Below are 27,987 nucleotides of genomic sequence, written 5' to 3' on the forward strand. Positions count from 1 at the left end.
GATTCTACACAGGAAGATGTCCCTGGTTTAACAATCCCAAGAAAATGGCTGGGAGAATTCCCATGAATCCCCTGCACAGGAGGTATGCCTGTTTGGGATGCAAAGGGGTAGTATAAAGATAGGAATCACCTCAAGCTTATTGGTCAGGAAACCACAAAAATGTATTTATTATTTATTTATTTGCTTTTCATACCTTACACTGATGTTTGTCTATTGCTTCTATAATATATATGTTTCTTTGATAGACATTTTGCTCTGTTTGTAAAAAACCGCTGAAGAAGGAACGTTGGGTTCATCAGAGACGTCATAAATGTCTGTATATGTATCAAAACTATTTTCATCTTCTATATGACAAGGTTTTTACGATTATACTATGTTTTTTATGATAAAGTACTTTTTATATTAATGTTTGGTGTTTTTGGTCACTTTCAAAATCCCATTTCCCAAGGTGGGCTGTTTTTTCTTATTACAATATAAATTGAAGCTCACAGTTAGAACTTGAACTCCTCACCACTTTAATATATTAGACTTTTAAAACAATAATTTAAAATAATGAAGTTGTGTTTTTTTTTTCTCCAAGGGGAATCTACAAATGCACACAGTATATTGTACATAAAAACAGTATGTTACATCGGTAGCTAAACATAACATATTTGTATAGTTTTGCATATGTCTTTTATGTATAATCAGTTTTTATTGGTTTTAATATAGTATAATAATAATCTATTTGGGAAAATTCACAAGAGATTAGGGCCGAAAATGCAGGATGCACTAGGCCAAAAACCAACACCGATATCGAAAATTACAGTTTTTAAAAAATATATTTTTATATACATTTGTATTATATTCAACTTTTTAATCAATATCAATTTTAAATTAATATGAGTTTATTGTTGGCCATTATTGGCACCTTTTAGTGCAAGAAAAGCTAAAAAAAATGCAGTCTGTAGTCTCTAACCATCTCCTGTATCGTGTCCTCAGCCTTTAACCATCTCCTGTATCATGTCCTCAGTCTCTAACCATCTCTTGTAGCATGTCCCCAGTCTCTACCATCTCTTGTATCATGTCTCCAGTCTCTAACCATTTCTTGTATCATGTCCTCAGTCTCTAACCATCTCTTGTATCATGTCTGCAATCTCTTACTTAAACACACTGCTGATAGTATTAGCAAAATTTCCATTCGGTGCACCTCTAGCAGACATGATACAGGAGATGGTCAGAGACGGCAGACATGATACAGGAGATGGTCAGAGACTGCAGACATGATACAAGAGATGGTCAGAGGCTCCAAACATAGTACAGGAGATGGTCAGACTGCAGATATGATACAAGAAATCAATGCAGCCTGCCTTTGCCCATCATGCAGCCTACCAGTGTCTATGGATGCAGCCTCACCAGTGCCTGTCATGCAGCCTGCCAGTGTGTGGATGCAACCTCACCAGTGCCCGTCATGCAGCCTGCCAGTGTCTGTGGATGCAGCCTCACCAGTGTCCGTCATGCAGCCCACCAGTGTGTGAATGCAGCCTCACCAGTGCCGTCATGTAATGTGGCCTGCCAGTGCCCCGATCAGAGTGGCGATCTCTGTGTGTCACAGAGCTGTATTTGAATTGCCCGGGTCACAGTAACAATGTCCTGCCTCCTGTGATCACATCACACTGATTCAATGTCCCACCATTGGATCAGTGTGCCATCTGTCACAGGAGGCGGGATATTGTTACTGCGGCCTGTGCAATTCAGCTCCGTGACAGACGGAGATTTCGGCTCTATAGGAGGGAGGGGAGAAGAGGACTGGGGTGCTCCAGGTTGACACCCCCGCAATGGATGGCACCAGGGGTGGGGCCCCGACCCATTTTCATTTTCGGCTCCATTATCGGCAATATTTTCTTTTCAGCAATGTGCCGAAAACACCATTTTCAACAGTTTTTTTTTCGGACGCCGAAATTTCGGTGCATCCCTACAAAAGATAGATGGCACATAAATGGCACAATACAGTGGTGATAGAAATAGTAATTTTTAGTTCTATTGTTGTGCTTGAAGCAAAATTTAACTATATCTGAGCACCACAAACTGAAAGCGCTATTTATTTTACTATTCAAAGCAAAACCACCCATCGATGTCTCCATTTTTAATTTTGTTGAGAAAACACCCCCCCCCCCCAGCATTTCTAGCTGTGGCTATCTTGAGTAAGGGCAGATTATTCATGTAGCATTTACTTCCTGGAATCTATCTGCCTTTAGATGAGGAATGCGGGGAGGAGGGTGTGTCTAGCAGAGAAAGGCCTCCTCCAGATGAAAAAAAAATTGTCCATGTAGACTCATGGGATGTGTGACATCATGTTGGCCTTGACCAGAAACTAAAGAAATAAAAAAAAGTTTAAAACAAGTAAATATCTCTTACTAAGGCTTGCAGCATATGGATTGAAAATAGTTAATGTTGACTGAGAGAGAAAAGTTCAGATTTAAGAATATTAAGCGGTATAAATATCCACCAACTGTTGATATCATGCTGTCAACAAAAACCACTGTTAAGAAGATTGTTTATAAGCTCTGTACAAAAAGAGAAAAAGAAAAAACAGAAAAAAAGGGAAGCAGACATAGAAATTTATAGAAGTGTGAAGGGAGAAAGCAGTGAGAGGATGTACAGTATTGTTGTCCCTTTCAGATTTCCAAAGGACCCATAAAACCTCTGTCCGTGTTTATTTCATATTGTCTTCATATTCGTATGCACTAGACTGTTTTTGTATGGGAAGATCCTATAAATATACTTACTATTGGATCTTGCCAGAGAACAGTTAAAAGGGGTACTTTCCAAAAAGTATCAGTGTTACCTCTGCATTACAAAAGTTTCCGAGTTCTTTACAGTATGTCATGGACAGAGTCCCGGTGTCATATATGAGGGACTCAGCAGCTGATAGGGGGATGGGATTTGTGCCGTCCTTCCTGGGGGGTGAAGGGCAGGATAACAGCTGTTGTGGAGAGGACCCTGATCAGTGTGGTTCTCAGCTTGTGTGATTTGTGCCTGTTGCTTCATGTCTCCTAAGTGAGCTTGTGTTGTGATGTGAATGTCTCTCTGTCTTATGACCATTTGCAGCTTCTCTGTTCCTGGCTGCAGTCTTGCACTCACGTAGATTACTTATGTAGCTCCTTTCCCTACAGTTTTGTCTTCAGCTTTCTCATTATTACTGCAGCTAGCTTTTCTCTGGCATTTTTCTCCTACTTCTGCACAGGACATTATAATCTTTACTCAGCAGTTCCATCTTTCTTCCTTTCGGTGCCTCTTCTGACATGAATGCACTTACAAACACTATTTGTGCCCTGGTATGTATCTGCTCGCAGCTGTGTGCCCGCATACTGGGCAGTGTGTGTATGAGAAGAGGGTATCACTTGTGGCTGGCAGCAGTGGTCAGTGTGACTCCATTCCTTCAAGGACTTGGTAACCCCCGCAGCATTTTCTCCAACTCCAACAACTTCTTCAATGTGTGAGTATATTTTTATGCATGGACATGTGACAGTGGGCACATATATAGTAAATTTGATCGTATTAATCTGAGTAGTTCATATCTGGAACAGTAAGTAGCGATAGATACGAAACAAAGTACAAATGGGAATTTTTAGGTATTCTTGTACATATTGGGCTTTATATCTAATAGGGAAAGAAAGAAAAGGCCTTGACTGGCATAATTTAATTCAGTGCCTGCTTTCATATTGCATCCTAAACTTTAGAAATGCCCAAATTGGTTATTATGGGAAATAAACCTCTCCACCCAGTGCCTTATGTGATCAAGCGAAACTAAATTCAGACACATAAAAAATGTCAAACATAAAATCCAGGCCTGCCTGTTTTTCCTAACTGACTGAAGTCCTGGATGAATTTTGTGAATGGTCACCTATGTACTTATAATTGGCACATAAAAACACATGACAAAATTCTATATAGCTTCACATGATCAACTATTTTCTAATGTGCTTCCTGGAGCAAAATATCTTCCCTAGTACCATCTACAGTATCACTATTTTTGTAAAGCCCATATGCAACTGTTTAGTGTGTTGTAAATGTATTTACTTACCAAGCAATCCTCTGTCTTGCTTTTCTGCTACTCTACATTCCATGGTTATTTATATTGCCGGCCATCGCTCTGTATTTAAATGCCAAGCCATCTTCTGGCTCCCAGATAATGCCGATGAAACACAGACATGGACAGGGATTTGTGAGAACTGCTATACAGGATCATTTAATGTTTATTTCAAGAAGATGATTTTAGCTATTTAATGGTTTAAAAAAAAATCTGACACAGAAAAATATTTCATCAGTTGAAGACCATTATTGAAACAAGCCCCAACAATTCTCTTTTTAATCTGATCACACCCCTGGATAACTAAAATGTGTCCCTTTTGTGCAAGTCAGTGAATTTCATGTTTACATAGAAATTGGTATGTTTTATAAAGAAGTGATTGTGACTTTCACAAAAAAATGAATTGGTAATGAAACAATCACCGTCATTTAAAACACTCGCAAAAGGAAGATTTACCTGAAGTGGATGTTTGAAAAATGTCAGATCCACTACTTTATAAATATACATTGTACAGCAAAAAGTATGTAAACCCCAACAATGAATTTATCTTATTTCTCTTTTAGAATTTTGTTTAATTTGTTTAAAAATTGCAAAAAAAAAGTTAATCCTGCCAGAAATCCAGTAGGTTTGTATAGTTGTGGGAAGCTAAGTATACCTCCTGTAATTCTATTGACATTTTTCAACATATTTTAACAAATTTCATTCAAACGGTGCCTACAGATAAAGGTGATATTCTTAAATGCACAAGGAAACTTTTTTTGTTTCAGTTATTCAACAAAAATATCAATATGTATAATGATGTACTGTGGAAAAAGTAACCATACCCTTGGCCTTAGAAGCTAGCATGGCTCCTTTTAGCAGAAAGGACTTCTTGTAGGCATTTAGCATAACTGCCCACTGTTCTCTGACAGTAAAGCGTTTGTTAACCCAAAAAAAAAAAAAAAAGGATCCTGCTCCTTTAAAGCATGTTATTTGATACAGTGCTTCTCCTGTGTCATTTGGCCCCCTGTAACACCTAAAAAACCTGGCTGATCCTGCCAGTTTCTCCCCACCCCTCTGTAAACTGACCACGGTGTATCATGGCTGCTGAGATCAGACACGTGGTCAGTTTACTTGCCTCTGTCATCAGCAGCCTGCTATCTGCTCTACTCTCTGCTCCTGTGTCCTCCTCCCCCCTCCCCTCTCTGTCTGTGTGTGAGCGCCCCTCCTGCTGCTCTCAAAACACTAACCTGTATACACCGTCAGCAGTGCACTGCCTCCTATTGCCGTGTCCCCCTCTGTGAATGATTTATAAATATAAATGCTGTAAGTACCTAATTTAAGGGCCGAGATTGCGATCACATGACCAGCCAGCTCTTTCCTCCTCTCCTCCTCCCCTCCAGACTGACATCAGCAGAGGAATCTCAGCCTCGCCCGCTGCATCTCTCAGAGGAGGAAAGGCGAAAGCTGGCCAGTCATGTGATCGCAATCTCAGCTGTGAAATGAGGCATTTGCAGCATTTATTTTTCTAAATCACACACACGGGGATACTACAATAGGAGGCAGTGCTGATGGTGTATACACTTTAGTGGCTTAAAGTGGCGTTCCACCCAAAAATGGAACTTCCACTTTTTGGAGTCCTCCCCCTCCTCCGGTGTCACATTTGGCACCTTTCAGGAGGGAGCAGATACTTGTCTAATACAGGTATTTTCTACCACTTCCTGGCATAGATCACCGCGGAGCTTGCGATGACCTACGGGACTTCCAGCGCCTACCCCGTCCTCCCCCGCTGTGTTCTGTGAGACACAGAACACAGCAGGGACCAGAGAGGACGCGCAGCGCGACTCGCGCATGCGCAGTAGGGAACCAGGAAGTGAAGCCGCACAGCTTCACTTCCTTATTCCCTCACCGAGGATGGCGGCGGCAGCAGCCGAGAGCCGAAGGACAGATCGGCTTTGGCTGCCGACATCGCGGGCTCCGTGGTAAGTGTCCATGTATTAAAAGTCAGCAGCTGCAGTATTTGTAGCTGCTGGCTTTTAATATTTTTTTTTTAGCTAACCTCCGCTTTAACAACCACTTTAATGTTTTCACCAGTCCTCTTTGCAAAATTCCTTCAGTTGCAAGATGGTTTCCTTGCATGAACTGCTTGTTTTAAATCCACAACTATTCAGTGGAATTTCAAATCAGGGCCAATCCATTTCTTCTCTTTAAACTATTATTTGGTAGATTTGCTAGTGTGTCTTGGATTCTTGTTGTGTTGAAAGATTTATTTTCAGTTTAAGTTCAGATAGATGGCCGCACAGTCTCATTGAGCACACGTTAACTATGAATTTTGTATCATATCAATTTAATTACTGCTAGCTGCTCAGCCTATGAATCAGCTTTGAAAGCAAGCCCAAGCCTTAAAGCCTAAAGCTGGCCATAGATCATAGGATTTTCATTCCTGCAACCACAGGCTGCATGAAAGAAAATCGCTTGATTACCCCATCAACACAATCAGGGCTATTGGAGGAATCTCACCTGTGGAGCTATTGTGTTCTCCCGGTGGGGTGGGTGCAGCAGCAGTCGCTAGCGCTGGCAAAAATCTGACATGCTGGTTGTACCCAAGATTGATAGATTGATACAAGCCTGTCCATACATGGTTTGAGATACAAAGCGTTTATGGTCAGCTTAACTCCAGGTTTTAGTGAACTTTAAATGGTTTTGGAACTATCTAGTCCAAACAAACAATTCTGTTGCTAACACATGCGGTGGCTTTGTGTGCTGTATAATGTGTAAAAACCTTCAGTTACATAAAGTATACAGCACAATGTTCTGGCACAGCTGGATGTGAACTTCCCGTCTCGTTGCCAGAGCACTGCTCAGCCATTCACAGGAGGCTTAGTATTTTATGAATGAATAAAAGACTTCTTTGAATGGCTGTGGAGATCATTCACCCCAGACGCAGGGTGACGCTCCCAGAACACAACACTACATACTGTATGCAGCTTATGTAGCACATATACCCGCTGCATGTGTTAGTGAAAGACATAGTTCCTTTGGACCTGCTTGGGCCAAATTAACTAAAACCTGGAGTTAAAGTGATACTAAAGTCTTGTTTTTTTTTTCTTTAAAAATAATAAACATGTTATACTTACCTGCTCTGTGCAGTGGTTTTGCACAGAGCAGCCTGGATCCTCCTCTACTCGGGTCCCTCTTCAGTGCCCTGGCCCCTCCCTCCTATCGAGTGCCCCCACAGCAAACAGCTTGCTATGGGGCACCATTCAGACAAGGAGCCACGGTTCAGCCCTGCCCTGCCCCGCCCCCTCTCTCTCCTGATTGGCCAACTGACTTTGACAGCAGTGGGAGACATTAGCGCCGCTGCTGTGTCTGCTTCATTCCTGGATGCCTGAGGCACTCGTGCACATTGCTGGACAGAGAGGGGGCTCAGGTAAATATTTATTGGGGTTGAGGGGAGCTGCTACACACAGAAGTTTTTTTTATCTTAATGCATAGAATGCATTAAGATAAAAACCTGCTGAATTTACAACTGCTTTAAGGCTGAAGTGTAATCTATTCATAAAACACAACATTTCAACATTTGGTTAAACTAATTGAATGAAAAGTTATTGTTTAATCCTTATGCCTTGCTCTCCTACTTCCCCTATATATAGCCTTCCAAATGGGAGGAGAAACTTTGGTAGTATCGTGAAGTGAAAGACTAGTCCCAGATGTGACTGACAACAGACACTAGTTCCTCTAGACCTTAGAAATAATCTTTATCGTTTTCTGTGGTACTTGGTAACATCTTGTTGCCAAATTAATTTCAGCATATACGGCAAATCTGTCTGATGGCGCACAATCTTTGGTTGAATAGCTACGGTATGCTATGTATGCTTTTCTAGCAATGTTTCAATCAAAACCCAGTAAAAGCATTACTTCTTAAAGTGGAACTTCACTATCTCAATCAACAGTGACTAGTGTTAATCCTTATGCTGCTAGAATTAGTAGATAGAAAAGTGTATCATATTTACTAGTTTTAAACTTTTTTTTTTTTTTTTTTACATTTCTTCAGTTACTTCCTGGTTTCCAGGCCTAGGCAAATTATGTCATACATCCCAGGAGTCTACAGGAGGGGAGGAAGGGAGGAGGGGTTTTCTCAGTTAAGCACACCATTATACCTGCATGCCTGAGCTAAGGGCAGGATTCCAGGAAGTAAATGCTACATGAAGTATCTGCCCTTACTCAAGATGGCCACCATCAGAAATGTTAAGGGGTGTTTTTCAAAGTGATTTTTCAGCAAAATAAAGCATTGTGACATGAATGGATGGTGGACTTTGCTTTTAATATTAAAAATGAATTAAATTGTGTTTTTGGTTTGTGGTGCTCAGATGTAGTTTAGTTCCGCTTTAAGTGATCAAAGTGAATCACGCACTCCGAGTTTAAGCTCATGATACCCATCTTTATGGCAACCAGACTTTACCAAAGGCATGAAAATCCACCGACTTAGATCCACAAGAGGTTTGATCCAGAGTATCATGGCGGATGTCTAACACTATTACCCCCATACTGAATGATAAAATGGTCCATTTTAAGAAGGTGTTGTCCTCACAATTTCAACACTACCCCCTCACCACACACACACTTTTTCCTATTTCTATTCTCTTCTTCTGCAAATTGGTACTTTGGAGCATTCCTTATGGCAATGCACCATAGCTTCATGAAATGTTGCATATTTGATATATGGGAATGCATTGTATCTTGTGTACTGTAACCTTTTCAATGCAACATATTACACTGGGCTATCCTTTTGTATTCCTTGTATTTAAAGGGTAATTTCACCTTTACAGAAAACTCTGTAAGGTGAACTTACACGGGTCCCCCTCCTTTTTTTTTTTTTTTTTTTTTTTTTTTCCAAGAGCCATTGCAAGCAATGGGCAGGATCTTGAGCACGTGTATGCTAATTTTGTGTAACCTGTAGGAGAATGCAACAATAATACACCCACAAATAAAACTGAGCACTACAAAGAATGCCCACTCCTTATGAGGCTGACAAAAGGACAGTTTAGAAAGCGAATAAGTGTAATAGATGGGCAAACAGGACTAATGTGGATGTGTACAGTTGTTCAAGCCTGAAATTATGCAGGGCCAAGGTAGCTGCTACATCTTCAGAAGTTAGAATTGGGGGTTTGAGTGAGCAGGGAAATTAAGGTACTAACTTTGAACACAGGAGAGCACCTGCTACAAGTGAAGAAGAAAAAGGTAAGACTAAAGGTCAGCTTTAACATTTTCACCACCATGTTTCACAATTAGTATGAATGAATATCCTCTCCTCAAATGCCGTCTTTGCTTTGTGTCAAACTTGTGTAATGTTACTGTGGTAAAACAACTTTAGTCTTGTAATGTTCTTTTTGGACAGCAAGGAAAGGTTTTTTGTTTTGCTCCGCTCCCATGCAAGTTAAATTGGTGCAGTCTCTATCTGATTATAGATGCATAAACTTTGATACCAACTGTTGGAAGAGTTACCTGAAGATTCTGCAATCCAATTTTGAGAATTCTTTCAGTATCAAACATCAGCTCTCAGGCTGAATTTGCTGAGCTAGCCAGTCCTTGTTAGCAATCGATTTGAAATCTATGCCACATGTAGTTTTTTTTAATTAACTGCAAAATTATTTATTTCAAATAATTTGGTGATCCTTTTAATTCCTTTGCCAGACTCCCTAGGCATCCATAACCTTCTATCTGGGGGCCTTAGGCCTTGATTACACTTGCAGTTGAGGGATGATTAAAAAAACCGGTATATGTGGTTGAGCTGCATTTTTACTGCTCCCCCTTAAGCTGCAAATGCAGCAGACAGGGGTGTACGTATACTCTGGCCACAATGTTTTGCATCATTGCACTGCAATAGTTATCCTCTCTGTCTCATTTGGCAGGCAGTACAGCCCACTGAACATGTACCATTTTAACAGAATGAGGTCGCGCCACAACCACGTGTAATACACACAGTTGCAGCATGGTGGCACTGTTTTTTTAGGAGTGAAATCTGTGGGCAAGAAGTAATATAATGCCACCTCACTGCCTGTCAAATGCCCTCTAAAAGTTGATCCTCTACAAATCGTTCCTCAGACGGCGACCCCAGTGTAACTGAGCCCTAAGGCCTCAGTCACACTTGCGAACTAGGCCTAGGCAGGAACCCCAATGGCCACTCACATGTAATCGCTCAAGCAGAGATTACCTGCAAGTGATTGGCCCTGGATGTAGATGTGTCTTGGTATGACACCACACAATAGCAAAGAAAATTCCAGACCCTACGTGTTGAAGGTTTAAATGGGACGATTTCACCTGCATACTCCCTGAGGAGGTTCTACTCCCTGGCATATATTCTGGAACACCTGATTTTAAATTCATGGATTTATAGTGGTATACAGTATATTGACGTTTATCTATTTTTTTCCACCTGACAAATCCGCATTTTCGTTCATTTAGAAAATGAATACACCACGCCAATGTTATGTGTCATTTGTTTAAGTGTATTACCTTTATTTTTAGCACTGTATGAGTGAAGGTATAATGTTCAAATATGATAAAAAAAAAAATCAAAATTTTCTATGTGCTGTGCTTACTGTTTTATATGATGTGCACTCTGCAGAGTAATCTTAAGCAGTCTTTTAAGCCCTGCTCAGTTCTGTGAGCTACAAAACACCACCTCCTTTGGTATGGAGAGTGTTCTAACACACTTTCTGACCTAGAGTGAAAATGCTTCTCCTCCAAAGATACAGCAGAGTGGGTGATTGTTGTCAATCTAGGGTAGGAAAAGTGTCACTGGTGGGTTCACCAGGTGAAAAAGTAAAATAGAAAACAAATGCAGCCACCACATCTAAGGACTAGTAAGCTGTGATACATTACATTTTTGTTCTTGTTTAAATATATTTTAAGCTAACCATAATTATTTGAGGACAGTTGACTTGGGTGACAATTTCATCCTTATGTCCCATGCACGACAACCAGCTACCTTATTGGAAGTGACAGCATTTACCTGCACCACTCATTTTCTCCCTCCCTGATTGTGAGATCGACTTCTCCCGAGTGGGAAAGGTCATAGATAAATTGAAATTCAGCTGGTCCTTGCTGAACTGGACGAATTTCAATCCATCTATGGCTAGCTTTAGGGAAAGGAACAGCGAATAATTATAAACTGTATATAATGTACTGTTTTGGTGACTTCTGTCACTGGGAGAAGTAGTGTGTGAGAGTAATCCATCCCAATAAAATTTTGAGAGATGCTTCAATTTAGCCCTTTCATCTATGACATTACTTAATGGCTGGAGCACTAATTTTTTCCCCTTTAATACTAAAAGAAGAAATGACATTCAGCACCTTTTTGTCCACATCACCTTACATCACCAACCAGCTCAGCTTCCATTTCTTAATTTAGAAAACTATACAGAGTGTACATCTGCCAAGGATTCCTGTGCAGCAGCCATATGATATACACTATATGGTGTACATTTAAGTTGTGCTTCAAGTTTTACCTAAAATTAATACATTAAAATACAGTATAAGGCTAGACATACAATTTTAGAAAATCAACAGTGTAGATAGAGGAATATGTACTGTTGGCTATTTTATTCAGACAGTCCCAGAAACCTTGGTTGTCTTCATACCTGAACATCAGCTCAATTTTTAATTCAACTTTTTACCAGCTAGGTGGTGTCGACGGGGCCACCCATGTCTTGAATTTTGGCTGATTCAACAAGAATCAACTGAAATTTAGGCTGAGTATAGCTAGCTTTAGTATTTTCTGTGCATTTAGAAGGGTATATCCAATAAAGAGTGGAAAGAAAATATCAGCATCTATTGTAGTTCTAGTTCTGATCTGTGTACGTTTGCAAGGTAAAGAAACAGGTTTTCTTTCATGTATAAATATGATGAAGTAACGCTAATTAAAAAAAACACATCACTAAAGTGCTAAATAAGCAAAAATTATATACCGTATTTATGTGCGTATAACATGCATCCCAAGTTTAGGAGGGAATTATAAGGAAAAAAACTTACATTTAAATGCCCATCAATGCAGCCTTGCACAGCGTCCATCTGCATGCTTGTCCAGTGTCATTTGCAGCCTTGCAGTCATTTGCAGTCATTTGCAGCCTTGCAGTCAGCAGCCTTGCAGTCAGCAGCCTTGGTGTCATTTGCAGCCTTGCAGTCAGCAGCCTTAGTGTCATTTGCAGCCTTGCAGTCAGCAGCCTTGGTGTCATTTGCAGCCTTGCAGTCAGCAGCCTTGGTGTCATTTGCAGCCTTATCAGTGTCCATTTGCAGCCTTGCAGCTTTGTCTGTGCCCTTTTGCAGCCTTGCCCAGGCTGCAGTTAAACTGCAGTAACATGTCAGTGTCACTGCAGTTTGAAAATGGCGCCGCCGGCGCCGAAATACACAGAGCCGGTCCTCGGCTCTTCTCGGTGGCTTTAGTTCACTTTCGGCTCCACTCGTAGTCCCGCCCGGGATGGGCGTGACTGTGAGCGGAGCTAGCCAAACCTAGCCAAGTACACTCGGCTAGGTTCGGGCGGCGCTCGAGTGAAGCCGAAAGTGGCCGAGAAGAGCCGAGGACCGGCTCTGTGTATTTCGGCGCCGGCGGCGCCATTTTCAAATCGCGGGGGATCGCAGGGGATCAGCGTATAACACGCACCCGCGATTTCCCCCTGATTTTAAGGGGAAAAGAGTGCGTGTTATACGCCGATAAATACGGTAAGTATCAAAGGATCTCTCAAGTACTCTTCGTGAAGAGAGACGCATAAATATGTGTTCAACATCCTATAAAGTGTATCACATCCAAGTAATATAAAACTAAACATAACTGCAATAAAGTCAAAGTGCATTACATCAGAATAGGCTTCAAATAAATAATTGCGTGGGAATACACAAATTATAATAAAAAAACGCAACCGAAGGAATCTGGTGATTAAGAGAGCTGATCAGTCCCAAATTAAGAGTATAAACAAAGGTAATCATATGTAGACAAATAGAGATGAGGGGGAAAGGGACGAATGTAGGAGTCCAATTTACAGATGTAAGCTGGTATTGATAACTTTCTGCAATCCTCCTCCAGTAGTGCTAGCCCCTCACCTTATAGATAGACCCCAAACGGGGTTAAAAAGATATTTGGCGATTAAAATGCTCCTTCACAAACAATGGCATATAAAAGCCAGGCAGCAAAAAACGTGTCATACAATGTAAGAACTTCCGGTCACGGCCGTAACCGGAAGTGACGTCACCAAGCTCCTCCCAGACCGGAGAAAACCTGCAGTGATTCCTTGGGTGAGGAAGATTCAGCAACAGTTTGATCGATTATCGATGCTTCACTAGACCCGTTTGGGGTCTATCCATAAGGTGAGGGGCTAGCACTACTGGGGGAGGATTGCAGAAATTTATCAATACCAGCTTACGTCTGTAAATTGGACTCCTAAATTCGGCCCTTTCCCCCTCATCTCTGTTTGTCTACATATGATTACCTTTGTTTATACTCTTAATTTCAGACTGACCAGCTCTCTTAATCACCAGATTCCTTTGGTTGCGTTTTTTATTATAATTTGAGTTTTCCCACGCAATTATTTATTTAAAGCCTATTCTGATGTGATGCACTTTCTTGGACTTTATTGCACTTATGTTTAGTTTTATATTACTTGAATGTGATACACTTTATAGGATATTGAACACACATTTATGTGTCTCTCTTCACGAAGAGTACTTGAGTGATCCTTTGATACTTATAGAATTTTTGCTTATTTAGCACTTTAGTGATGTGTTTTATTAATTAGCGCTACTTCATCATATTTATACGTACTCAGGGGTGTTGGCAACACTACAGAAGTTTAGCTGCTTTTTTGCCTCATTAAGCACGTTTATCACGCACTTTATAATTAACACTTTATCTGTTATCATTACACTTGTTTTTTGGTAGTGCATTAGTACTTTTTTCATATTAGGTTTTCTTTAATGCTCCCTTCCCTCGCAGTACATAGTCATGTTTCCTTCGCTCCCCCGCCACTTCATTTAGTTACCAGGGTTTAGGAAATGATGTTCTGAATTTCAAGTTACTCTGGTTGGAGCTTTAGGCTGGGTTCAAACTTATGCGGCGCTGGAAACGCAGTGATCTGTGCGTGTTTCCTGCATTGCCATCGCATTGCCCTTGCGATCTGCTGCACTTGTCAATACAAAGTTAACAACACCCCAAACACAGGATGCAAACCCAGTACATTTGCCTGCACAGATCGCATGGTACAAAATGACCATGCGATCTGGTTTGGTGCGGCTCCAGAAAAAGGTGCATGTACTACTTTGGTGTGATGCGGTGTGATTTGAGCCCATTCAGAATGAAATCGCACCACACCATTTGCATGTGAATTGCACAGGAATGCAGTATACAATGTGAACTGAGCCTTACGCAGGAGCGAGGACTCCCAACCCACCCACCACTGTGACAGTACTGGATCAAGCACCAGTACTAGCACATTATTATTATTATTTCATATCTGAATGCACCAGGTGTTTTTTTTTTCTCACAGTAGTTAACAGTATGCTAGGGTAGCGAAGAAAAGCTGATGTGTTGATACGGAGGGGGCATTTAAACAAACTTGCTGTATGGATAAAACACATAGTTTGCTTTCAACGGCTGGCTGATTTAAATTTAAATTGTATAAGTTCTCTATAACTGCTAGTAGCAATAATGTTACAGACTTGCAACAAAACCATTTGCCATACAGACCCCTAATAGCTATCAATGCTTATTCTGATGCCAGCTGGTCACACAGTTTATCACATGGAAATGATAGCCTTAAAGCGGAGCAACACTTCATCTGGGCCCCAAAAACACTACAAGCGGGTTACAAACAAGACAGAGTCTGTAGGTTTGTTCTTAAGTTGAATTTGTAAGTCGGAACAGTTACATTTTTTAAGTGTCGCTCCAGCCAAAGAAATTATTTTTACCTTTTTTTGGGTAGCATAGGGAAGGTTTGACACCCCTGTAACATTTGTTTTTACTGTCTGTGCCCCTCTTCAGAAAATTTAACCTCACTTTCTGTCCCTGTGATAATTTGATTTTGAAAATTTTGGGTTGTGGAAACAAGGATTGGTGATAAAGCTTCAGTGGAGACACCTTTTTCCCATAATAACTCTTACAGGAATGAATTTCCCTTCCTAGGGGTAGATTTCCTCTTACTCACTGTTGTCTCCCTCTGTTTGTAACTAGGGGACCGCCTGTATTTCACTGATTTTTAATATTCAAAGTAAACTCCACCATCCATTAATGTCTCCATACTTTATTTGCTGAAAAATCACTTTGAAAAACGGCCCCTAGCGTTTCTAGCTATGGCCATCTTGAGTAAGGGCAGATGATTCATCTAGCATGTACTTCCTGGAATCTATCTGCCCTTAGCTCAGCCATGCGGGCAGGAGGGTTTGGCCGAGAAAACCCCTCCTCCCCTCCAGAAGACTCCTGGGATGTATGACATAATTTGCCTAGGCATGGGAACCAGAAAGTAACTAAAGAAATTGAAAGATAAAATTGAAAACAAGTAAATATTATTATTATTATTATACACAATTTATATAGTGCCAGCAGTTTACGCAGCGCTTTACAATGTAGAGGGGGGACAGCACAATTACAGTACAGTTCAATACAAAAGAGACAAGAGGGCCCTGCTCGTAAAGCTTACATTCTAAAGGGACGGGGTGGTGGTACAAAAGGTAATATATGCGGGGAATGATTTGATGGGGGTGGCTCTGGACAGTTGTTAAGTGGGTGTGGGATAGGCTTCCCTGAATAAGTGAGTTTTCAGGGATCTCCTAAAGGTGGACAGGTTAGGGGCTTATTATTATTATTATACACAATTATATGGTGAGGGATTGAAGTTCCACTTTAAAGTAAAAAATTTGTTTTTGCTAATGCAGGAGAAAGCAACAGATTCATTTTATAGTCATCTAACACCCTCCAGTTATATTCACCTTTTGTTTGCTCCCTCACTGATCCATTTGTCCATGCAAGTTAAGCCCTACAAAAGTACCAAGTCAATCTGGACAAAGCTTTAAAAGGGTAACTTCACCATTAAATGTACTAAAAGGCAGCGCTGTTGCTAAATAATATATGTTAGTGCAATTAATCCTAAACACAATATGTAGCACCCAAAACAAAAATAAAAATCTCCATCAATTAAAAGTGATAACCGTATGTCAAGTGCAATCTGTTCACAAATAACTTAAAAAATTCATATATATAATGGAACTTTGGATTACGAGCATAATCCGTTCCAGGAGAATGCTTGTAATCCAAAGCACACGCATATCAAAGCGAATTTCCCCATAGACGTCAATGGAAACAAAGATAATTTGTTCCACATTGACTTCTATTGCATGCAATACCGTATGTGGCCAGAGGTGGGTGTGCCGGAGAGACTCGGAGACCGCTCGGATACACTCAGGAACCGAGTATTTTGTGAACGGCTCCGAGTGTCAAATGCGGTACTGCACAACGCAGATGCTTGAATCCTGCTTGTTTTGCGAGACAGCACTCGCAAACAGAGTCAGGATTTTTTTAAAAAATAATAGCTCGTATTGCGAAACGCTTGTTAACCGTGTTACTCAAAATCCGAGGTTCCACTATATTGTCAAAAGTATTGGGACACCTGCTTTTACACGCACATGAACTTTCATGGCATCCCATCTTAGTCTGTAGGATTCAATATTGAGTTGGCCCACCCTTTGCAGCTGCAAGAGACTGCAAGCCAGGCCTTCTTGTTCACATCAGTGCCTGACCTCACAAATGCGCTTCTGGAAGAATAGTCAAACATTCCCATAGACAGAGTTGAAGCTGTTATAACTACAAAGGATGGGCCAACTCAATATTGAACCCTATGGACTAATGAACCCTATGGACTAAGACTGGGATATTGAACCCTACAGACTAAGACTGGGATGCCATTAAAGCTAATTTGTGTGTGTGTAAAGGCAGGCGCCCCAATACTTTTGGTAATATAGTATATATATATATATATATATATATATATATTTACATACATAATCTATCCCCTACCAGCCAACAATAATTCTGGCTCCCACTGACTGTACCACATGAGCACATGCTGTAGCCACAGATTAGTCCTGTTAATTTAAGAAGGTGCTCCTAACGACAACTCGTTATGTGTATAAAAGACATCTGTCCATGGAATCTCTTTCTTCCATTCAAATACACCATCATTGGCAAGACCAAAGAGCTGTCAAAGGATGTGAGGGACAAGATTGTAGACCTGCACAAGGCTGGAATGGGCTACAAGACCATAAGCAAGAAGTTTTCTGAGAAGGAGACAACTGTTTAAGCGATTTTTCCCAAATGGAAGAAATACAAAATAATCATCAATCGTCCTCGGTCTGGCGCTCCATGCAAGGTTTTGCCTCATGGGGTAAGGATGATCATGAGGTAAGTGAGGGATCAGCCCAGAACTACACAGGATTTGTGAATGGTCTCAAGGCAGTTGGAACCACAGTCATCAAACAAACCATTGGTAACCCAATACGCCGCAATTAATTTAAATCCTGCAGCACCTGCAAGGTCCCCCTTAAGAAGGCACACATACAGGCCCGTCTGAAGTTTGCCAATGAACATCTAAATGATTCAGAGAAGGATTGGGAAAAAGTGCTGTGGTCAGATCTGACCAAAATTGAGCTCTTTGGCATTAACTTGACTTGCTGTGTTTGGAGGAAGAAAAATGCTGACCCTAAGAACACCATCCCTAAAGTCAAGCGCGGAAGTGGAAACATGCTTTGGGGCTGTTTCTCTGCTAAAGGTACAGGCCGACTTTGCCGCATTGAATGGCCAATGGACGAGTCCATCTATTGTAAATTCTTGGATGAGAACCTTCTTCCTTCAGCCAGAACACTGAAGATAGGTCGTAGATGGGTCTTCCAGCATGGAAATGATCCAAAACATTCCACCAAAGAAACAAAGGAGTGGCTCAAGAAGAAGCACATTAGGGTCATGGAGTGGCCTGGTCAGTCTCCAGACCTTAATCTTATAGAAAATTTATGGAGAGAGCTGAAACTTTGAAAAGTTGCCAAGCGACAGCCAAGAAACTTTTTTTTTTTTTTTTTAACACAGGTACAGCCAAGAAACTTTAAGGATTTCGAGAAGATCTGTAAAGAAGAGTGGACCAAAATCCCTCCTGAGATGTGTGCAAACCTGGTATGCAACTACAAGAAATGTCTGACCTCTGTGCTTGCCAAAAAGTTTCTCCACCAAGTACTAAGTCATGTTTTGCTTGGGGATCAGATACCTATTTTACTCACTGAACTGCAACTCAATTTATAACATTTGTATCATGTGTTTTTTCTGGACTCTTGGTTGATATTCTGTCTCTATTATTTAAAATACTTTTTCCCTCACAGTATTTGATCCCCTGCTGATTTTGTACGTTTTCCCACTGACAAAGAAATGATCAGTCTATAATTTTAATGGTAGGTTTATTTTAACAGTGAGAGACAGAATAACAAAAAATAAATCCAGAAAAACTCATTTCAAAAAAGTTATTGATTTGCATTTTAATGCGTGAAATAATTATTTGAGCCCTTTGCAAAAAAAGGGCTTAGTACTTGGTGGCAAAACCCTTGTTGGCAATCACAGAGGCCAGACATTTCTTGTAGTTGGCCACCAGGTTTGCACACATCTCAGGAGGGATTTTTTTGCTACTCCTCTTTGCAGATCCTATCCAAGTCATTAAAGAGGAACTGCAGTCTGCTCACATAATTTGCAATAAAAACATCTTTGCCATTCTGAAGATTCCCTCCAACCACTTTGCATAATATTTTATATATACTGTGATTCTTTACTTGCCAAATATGCTGCAGAAATCTCCCTCCACTGAGTTTGGCTGCATCCATTTTAACTGTGGGTAGCTGAAGCTGCAGCCTGCTCACTTCCTGGGTTTACACAGACACACAGAGGCACACTTCCAGCTCTGCAGCTCTCATTTGCCCTCTTATGACTCATCATCCCTCCCTTCCTGGCAAACTCTCACGAGAGAGAGAGCTTGTGCATGATGTCATAATCCTAGGATTTTTACCAGACAAGAAACAGGAAGTGGGCTGTATAAGGTATTTACTGGCAGAAAAAAATGTTTTATTATTCAAAGTTAAAACGACAAAGGCAGAAGATTTAACAGGCGAAAAGTTGAAAAAATGACTGAAGGTCCGCTTTAAGGTTTCAAGGCTGACGGTTTGGCAGCTCGAACCTTCAGCTCCCTCCACATATTTTCTATGGGATTAAGGTCTGGAGACTGACTAGGCCACTCAAGGACCTTAATGTGCTTCTTCTTGAGCCACTCCTTTGTTTCTTTGGCCATGTGTTTTGGATCATTATCATGCTGGAATACCCATCCATGACCCATTTTCAATGTCCTGGCTGAGGGAAGGAGGTTCTCACTCAAGATTTGACAGTACATGGCCCCATCCATCGTCTCTTTGATGCAGTGAAGTTGTTCTGTACCCTTAGCAGAAAAACACCCCCAAAGCATAATGTTTCCACCTCCATGTTTGACGGTGAGGATTGTGTTCTTGGGGTCATGGGCAGCATTCCTCCTCCTCCAAACACGGCGAGTTTAGTTGATGCCAAAGAGCTCGATTTTGGTCTCGTCTGACACAATACTTTCATGCACTTCTCTGTATCATTCAGATGTTCATTAGCAAACTTCAGACAGGCCTGTACATATGCTTTTTTTGAGCAGGGGGACCTTGCGGGCACTGCAGGATTTCAGTCCCTCAGGGTATAGTGTTACCAATTGTTGTCTTGGTGACTATGGTCCCAGCTGCCTTGAGATAATTGATAAGATTCACCCGTGTAGTTCTGGGCTGATTCCTCACCATTCTCATGATCATCATCATGATCATTGAAACTCCTCAAGGTGAGATCTTGCATGGAGCCCCAGACCAAGGGAGATTGACAGTTATTTTGTGCTTCTTCCATTTGCGAATAATCGTACCAACTATTGTCAACCTCTCACCAAGCTGCTTTGTGATGGTTTTGTAGCCCATTCCAGCCTTGTGTAGGTTTACAATCTTGTCCCTGACATCTTTGGACAGCTCTTTGGTCTTGGCCATGGTGGAGAGATTGGAATCTGATTGCTTCTGTGGACAGGTGTCTTTTATACAGGTAACAAGCTGAGTTTTGGAGCAGTCCCTGTAATGGCCCGTAAACACGATCCGAAAATCGGATGAAAAATACTGCTTTCGACATGATCGTACGATAATCGAATCATTAGTACAGAGCTTTCGAGAGCCGACCACGACAGTTCATCCGATATTATCTGATCGAAAGAAACACAAAATATTTTCTTGTACGATACCAGATCGTACGATTTTCGTTTAATCAGTACAGTTGACGTCCAAAAATACACTACAACACATGACATCACTTCTGATTTTTTTTATTCTGTCGTGGCAAAATTTTTGTTACTTTAGTAAACTCTGTGGTACGATTTTTTTGGATTGTGTGTATGGGGCATAAGAGTGCGCTCCTAATCTCAGCTCATTACCTGTAAAGAAGACACCTGGGAGCCAGAAATTTTGCTGATTGATAGGGGATCAAATACTTAGACTCCTTTCACACTGTGGTGCTTTGCAAAGCGCCCTGAAAGAGCCACTGCTGTGTCTTCAGCGTGAAAGCCCGAGGGCTTTCACACTGGAGCAGTGCGCTTGCAGGACATTAAAAAACTTCTGCAAGCAGCATCTTTGGAACGGTGAAGGAGCCGTGTATACGCGCGGCTATACCGCAAATGCTTTACGAACGTTTTAACCCTTTTTCGCCCGCTAGCGGGGGTTAAAACCACCCGGCTAGCGGCCGAATAGCGCTGCTAAAACGACGGTAAAGCGCCGCTAAAAATAGCGCCGGTTTAACGCCGATGCCCGCACCGCCCCAGTGTGAAAGGGGCGTTATTTCATTCACTAAAATGCAAATCAATTTATAACTTTTTTGAAATGCGTTTTTCTGGATATTTTTGTTGTTATTCTGTCTCTCACTGTTAAAATAAACCTACCATTAAAATTATACACTAATCATTTCTTTGTCAGTGGGCAAACATACAAAATCAGCAGGGGATCAAATGTTTTTTTCCCTCACTGTACACCTATGATAAAATAATATAGACCTTTCATTTCTGTGTAAGTGGGCAAACTTACAAAATCTGCAGGGGATCAAATAATTATTTTCCCACTGTAAACAGCGGGTAAAATAAGTATTGAACACGTCACCATTTTTCTGGGTAAATATATTTCTAAAGGTGCTATTGACAAGAAATTTTCACCACATGTTGGTAACAACCCATGCAATGCATACATACAAAGAAACCAAAGCAAATGAGTTCAGAAATTAAGTTATGTGTAATAAAATAGAATGTCACAGGCAAAAAGTATTGAACACATAAAGAAAGGGAGCTGTAAAAAAGGCATGGAAAACCAAGATTCCAGCTAAAGTCTATCAGTAATTAGAAAGCAATCCTGCCCCTTTGTCAGTGCAAATGAATATCAGCTGGTTCAGCCTCAACTGATGGCCTATACAAAGTTGTCTCATTAACAAGGTGTCACGCAAGAAAACTCTCATGATGGGTAAAAGCAAAAAGCTTTCTCAAGACCTTCGCAACCTTATTGTTGCAAAACATACTGATGGCATTGGTCACAGAAGGATTTCCAAACTTCTGAATGTTCCAGTAAGCACTATTGGGGCCATAATACAGAACTGGAAAGAACATAATTTCACCATAAACTGGCCACAACTAGGTGCTCCTCGCAAAATTTCTGACAGAGGAGTGAAAAGAATTATCAGAAGAGCTGTCCAAGAAGAGCCAAGGAACACTTGTGGAGAGCTTCAGAAAGACCTGGAATTAGCAGGTACAATTGTTTCAAAGAAAACATTAAGTAATGCACTCAAGAGCCATGGCCTGTACGCACGCTCACCACGCAAGACTCCATTGCTGAAGAAAAGGCATGTTTAAGCTTGTTTTAAAGTTTGCTGCACAACATTTAGACAAGCCTATGAAATACTGGGAGAATATAGTCTGATCAGATGAGACCAAAATTGAACTCTTTGGATGCCATAATACACACCATGTTTGGAGGTCAAATGGCACTGCACATCACCCCAAAAGCACCATACCAACAGTGTAGTTTGGAGGTGGGAACATCATAGTGTGGGGCTGTTTTTCAGCATACGGTACTGGCAAACTTCATTTTATTGAAGGAAGAACAAAGGGAAAAATGTACCAAGACATTCTTGTTAAAAAATTGCCATCTACCATGATGATGAAGATGAAATGAGGGTGGACATTTCAGCAAGACAATGATCCCAAACACAAAGCCATGGAAACTCTCAATTGGTTTCAAAGAAAATAAAACTGCTAGAATGCCCCAGCCAATCTCCTGACTTGAATCCAGTAGAAAATCTATAGAAAGAATTAAAGATCAGAGCTCATAGACAAGGCCCAAGGAACGTTCAAGATTTAAAGACTGTGTGGAAGAATGAGCCTAAATCACACCTGAGCAATGCATGTGACTAGTTTCTTCGTACAGGAGGCATCTTGAAGCTGTCATTACCAACAAAGTATTTTGTACAAAGTATTAAATACATTTCAGTTAGCGTGTTCAATTCTTTTTCCCTCTGTCATTCCATTTTATTACACATAACTTAACTTCTGAACTTATTTGTTTTGGTATGGAGTACCCATAGTTTTTTCCTTCAAATCCTCTTAAAGCCATCCATCCATCCATCCATCCATCCAAATGTCAGGGGAGATGAGTTCTCATAGCGTAAAACTGTTTAAAACATATTACTTGTAAAGTGTGAATGTGGATATTACTGCGCTAAGTCTAAAACGGGTTAAAAAGCTGCTACATAAACATGTGACAAAAATGCTAGAAAGTGAATGAGTATAAAATGTAGCGCTAGAAAATAAATACATATACATATGTTTGTGATTTATCCAAAATTATGTGATCATACAATAAATGATGGGAATGTGAAAAAGTCCAATGCCTGTAACAGTCCTAAAAAGGACCAAATACAAAGTCCACCACCCAATAGTGGCTAGTAAAGGATGTAATACACTGGAACTCTCTGACAGTAAGGGCATCAAAGGTGGTGCATTCGAGTGTCAGCGACAACGAGTCATAAAGGCAAAGATGCCGGATATTGGCAAGTCAACGCCCTGGAGTCTCGTTGACTTGCCAATGTCTGGCATCTTTGCCTTTATGACTCGTTGTCGCTGACACTCGAATTGAGTCGAGTTGGCTCCAGCTGCAATCTCTGACCGTGAGCTCAAACCCGCTGTGCGTGGTGACATCCTATCTGAAGCCCCGCCCTATGTGTTTCACCATCTGACATCCTTCAGGGGCAGTAGGACATACACTGCCATCCATGCCATTATATGCATAAAGTTCCTTATTAGAGAAAAAAAGGAAAAAGGTTGTAGAGAAGGATAGAGACTCTCTACTAAGAAATAAAAAAGAATGACATGCGTTGTGGTTTTATTACAGACTACAACGCACAGTCCGAGCACACTGAAAAAATTATAAGAAAATATTGCCCCTTCTTGCTAAAGGATGAGACCTTGAGGGAGTTTCTCCCCAACAAACCAAATCTTACTGAACCTCCAAAAAAGCCAAAAATGTTTTTTGAAATGTTTCTATAAATGTAAAGCTTGTAAGACTACGAAGAAAGACAGAAAGAAAAGGGCAAAATCAATTTCAGCACAAAGAGAATATGATATAAAACAATTCATTACGTGTAGTGACCTGTACACACGATAGGATTTTCCGATGGAAAATGTGTGATAGGACCTCGTTGTCGGAAATTCTGACCGTGTGTAGGCTCCATCACACATTTTGCATAGGAATTTCTGACACACAAAGTTTGAGAGCTTGCTATAAAATTTTCCGACAACAAAATCCGTTGTCGGAAATTCCAATCGTGTGTACACAAATCCAATGCACAAAGTGCCACGCATGCTCCGAATAAATTAAGAGATGAAAGCTATTGGCTACTGCCCCATTTATATGTGTGTGTACAGGGCATAAATCTTCCCATGTTGTATACGTGTTGGAATGACCCTGTCATGCACAATATAGTGGTAGAACAACCAGAAAATTAAAAACTAGGATAGGAGAACATATAAACAAAATAAAAGATGGCTTTGATAAACATATCGTACCAAGATACTTTGAATTAAAACATAACAAAGATCCTAGTTTATTGAATTTTTATGGGATAGATAAAATCACCACCCATTGGAGAGGAAAAGATATGTTGAAAGAAGTTTCAAAAAAAGAAACAAACTTGATATTCAAGATGGATACATTGCAAGTTTTAGATCCATTCTTGTAATTTTGTATTTTATTTTTATTATTTTCAATCATTTTTCAAATTTTATTTTGTGTATGTATATTTTTTTGTTTGATTTATTTATTGATCTTTTTTATTCGGTTTTCCATAATTTTTTTATATCTTCCCAAAAAATGTTTTAGATAGAATGCCACTTTAGGTTAACACGGCCCCTTTAAATGCTCCGTCATTTATTAGGTAGACTTTGATATACGAGTACCAGCCCATAGTGGCATATTAAAGCATAAGATTAACCCTTTCATTTGTAATAAAAACATTGGTGTATCAAATATGCCGCTCTTTTTTAGTTTTATGTTTTTACAAGATGTTTTTACATTGTCGCAATGTATTTGCACTATATGCATATAAAGCTGTGGATGGTGGCATACGTCCTACTGCCCCTGGAAGACGTCAGATGACGAAATGCTTGGGGTGGGGCTTCGGATGTGACAGCACGCATGGCGGGTTTGAGCTCGTGGCTAGAGATTGCAGCCATAACCAACTTGGCTCCAAAGATTATACGTTTTATACTTGTGTCAGCGGAGACACACAAAAATGTGAGTGCTTTTACTAACTTTACAAATAAAATGTTTTAAATGGTTTTACGCTATAGGAACTCTTCTTTCTTCTCCCCTGACATATGAATGGATTGATGGCTTTAGGAGGTTTTGAAGGAGAAAAATACGGAAACTGCAGATTGTTACTCCCAGAGGGGAATGCATTAATAGCTGGTTTATAACATTACCAGCACTTACCTCTGGTGAGTTTATTTAATACAGTTGGTACTGGATTCAATTTGTGGTGTGATATATATGAATTTTGGAAGGTCTGTGTGAACAGATTGCACTTGACATATAGTTATCACCACTAATTCATGGGGATTTCTATTTCTGTTTTGGGTGCTGCATATTGAGGTTGATTTACTAAAGGCAAATATACTGTGCACTACAAGTGCTTTTCAAATGTAGTTCTAGATCTGAGGGGAAGCTCTGAAATGCAGAGAAGCTCTGCTGATTTCTATCATCCAATCATGTACAAGCAAAAATGCTGTGTTTCCTCAGAGCAGCTGTCAAATTTGAAATCAGTGCGGCTACATGGGGCTCTGACTGCACAGTTGCTTAATTTTATTCAGAGATCTATTAATTAATTAACTACAAGCCCCTTCTTCCACCACAGCAGACGGACTTGTAGTTTTCAATGGAAAACAAGAATGGTGATGTCACTGCTCTCGTAGTTCATTGACACTTCCTCCAGCTTTCCAACTGAAAGCCTGTACCATAGGTACAGGCAGGAAACAGGAGGAAGAGTCTGCAGGAGTCTGACATTGCACCTGCCATCCACTGATGGCGGGTGCAATGCTTTGCAGGCTCCTGTAAAAAAACAAACAAAAGAACCTTTTTCCTGCAAAACTATGTGCAGTGCCGTGCTTTGATGTGATACAGTACCATTCATTCATTAATGGAACCCCAGTGCACTTTTCTGACGAAGCTGCAAGCCAATAAAAACAAGGATGCTCTCTGTTGGAGAGATTCTGCTGATTCATTGGGGTCAATTTAATGAAGTCAAGTAGGCTGTTCACTTTGCAAGAGAATTTTCCCTTGCAAATGATTGGATACTTTTTCACCACATTCACTAAGGAGAACATTTGTCTTTAGTAAATCATCCCTACTATGTCAAAGCATAGCAGTAAAAAATTTCCTTGATCATAAAGTACGCTCTCTCACTGTTTTCCCTTCTACAGGAAATTTGTGCACTGCTCATGTGGATGGACGTTTCTACTCCTGTCTGGATTTGTCCTGCTTGTGTCTTTGGTCCCCACTCGTCGTCCACTACTATGCCTCATGCATCTCACAAGACTTGGCATAACTACAACCCTGTGTCAATGCATTCCCTACCTCTTCCAACTCTTGGAGGATCTTACTGGTTCCTGTCATCAACCAATGCCACCTGGTACACTCTTTCTACCACGACTGGAAACTAGGCAAACCTGCCAGGCCGAAGGGCATCAATGGCAGGGTTACCATATTTCTCGGCAGACCTTCACGCTCACTTTATGCAGCCTGTCTTTGGCAGAAGAGCTATCTGTGTTTGTGCGCTATCTGAGAAGGGGATACCCATCTGGAACTTCTTTGCGTTTAGTTTTCTTATTGAATGCCAGTCTTCTGGGGCTTTACAACTTGCTTTTGATGTGCACAGCTCTTTATACACATGAATATACACAGAGTGTGGTTGGTGTAGCCATGGGAACCTTATTTTGGCACATTACATATCGTGGCTGGTACCGCACATACTATTCTCCTGGGCCACCCGGGCATGGAATGTTTCCCAGATTTGCAGGGGTTAGAAACAAACTGGAATGAAGAAGATCTAACATTTTATATGGAATATCTCCTCTTCTTGATTTACCTGATGTATTGGACATGAAGTTTAAGTGCCCAAACTCTGCTCAGGAAGAACAGACTTTCAAGCACAGAATATCACATTTCTCTGATTTATTTATGCAAATGATCTGAAAGTGAACTATTACCTAATAGATTTTCATTCATAATTGGTTACTACGAGCAGCTTTACCCCTTCATTTGGGTTTTGATCTAAAAACACAGGAGAACATTTAAAGTATAGCAACTGAATTAACCTTAGTCATCAAAAAGTGTATCCATGACGAGTAGAGACAGAAATAAAGACTACCAGAAGAAGCTCGAAAGGTTTTCTTCAACATGAACTCTATGAGAGCAACAGTTTAAAAGCCATTAGCATGGGCATTCAGAATGACTGGAGTTTTGCAGAATACTGAACCAATACTTAAATTAAGCTAAATAATTGAATAATTTGGGTTTCATATGAATAGATTTAAAATATGGATAATGTGCACAAACTTATGTTTTACTTATCATCTGACAAAGTCAAAGAGATTCTGTTAATATTTTAAGAGAACTGAAATTAAGTTTTCAGTGTTCAATTGTTTTTTTAAGGATCATTTATTGCACATCCCAGATATATCTGCAGGAATTTTAATAGGAAAGTATAATAGTCTGATGGACAAAAATACATTTATAGGATGGGCTCAGATTTGATCTAACGCTTTGCTTTCCAATGCACTGTTTAGCAGAATGTATCTGTAACCTGTAGTTTGCCCTGGTATGGACCAGCAGGCTGCTGTGGACTGACTCTCCTTGCTGATTTGTCTGATGTAATGTAACAATACCAATCTCATATAATATTTTTGACAAACTATGCACCACCAGAAAGAGAAAACATAAGAAACAAAGCCTGTAATTAAGGGATTACATGATTTTCCTTTTATATAAACTAAAAAGTGTATATTTCAATAAATATTTGGGGAGGAGGGGGTGAACAAATATCTCAGTTTATGCAATTGTAGAAAATGTTTTACTTAAATAAATGTATGATTTATTTTTATTAAAGAAAACCTGTCAATGTTGTTAAATTAAAAAGGACATTCTAGATATCAAACACAGTGAGCTACTAATGCTTGGAAGTAAATACTACAACTGTGCTAAAATCTTTACTTTTCTTTGAGATCTGTGTA

General features: G+C 40.3%; 1 protein-coding gene across 1 annotated transcript; it reads left to right on the top strand.

Moving 5' to 3' along the window:
* The first annotated feature begins 825 nt into the window (after positions 1-825).
* FITM1 (fat storage inducing transmembrane protein 1) lies at positions 826-27,812 on the top strand. The gene is made up of 2 exons (XM_073632735.1): positions 826-3,478; positions 26,179-27,812. The coding sequence occupies exons 1-2, from the start codon at positions 3,285-3,287 to the stop codon at positions 26,795-26,797; spliced, it is 813 nt and encodes a 270-aa protein (XP_073488836.1). The 5' UTR covers positions 826-3,284; the 3' UTR covers positions 26,798-27,812.
* The last annotated feature ends 175 nt before the right edge of the window (positions 27,813-27,987 follow it).

This window comes from Aquarana catesbeiana, linkage group LG01 (assembly GCF_042186555.1).
Source record: "Aquarana catesbeiana isolate 2022-GZ linkage group LG01, ASM4218655v1, whole genome shotgun sequence".
Lineage (NCBI taxonomy): Eukaryota > Metazoa > Chordata > Amphibia > Anura > Ranidae > Aquarana > Aquarana catesbeiana.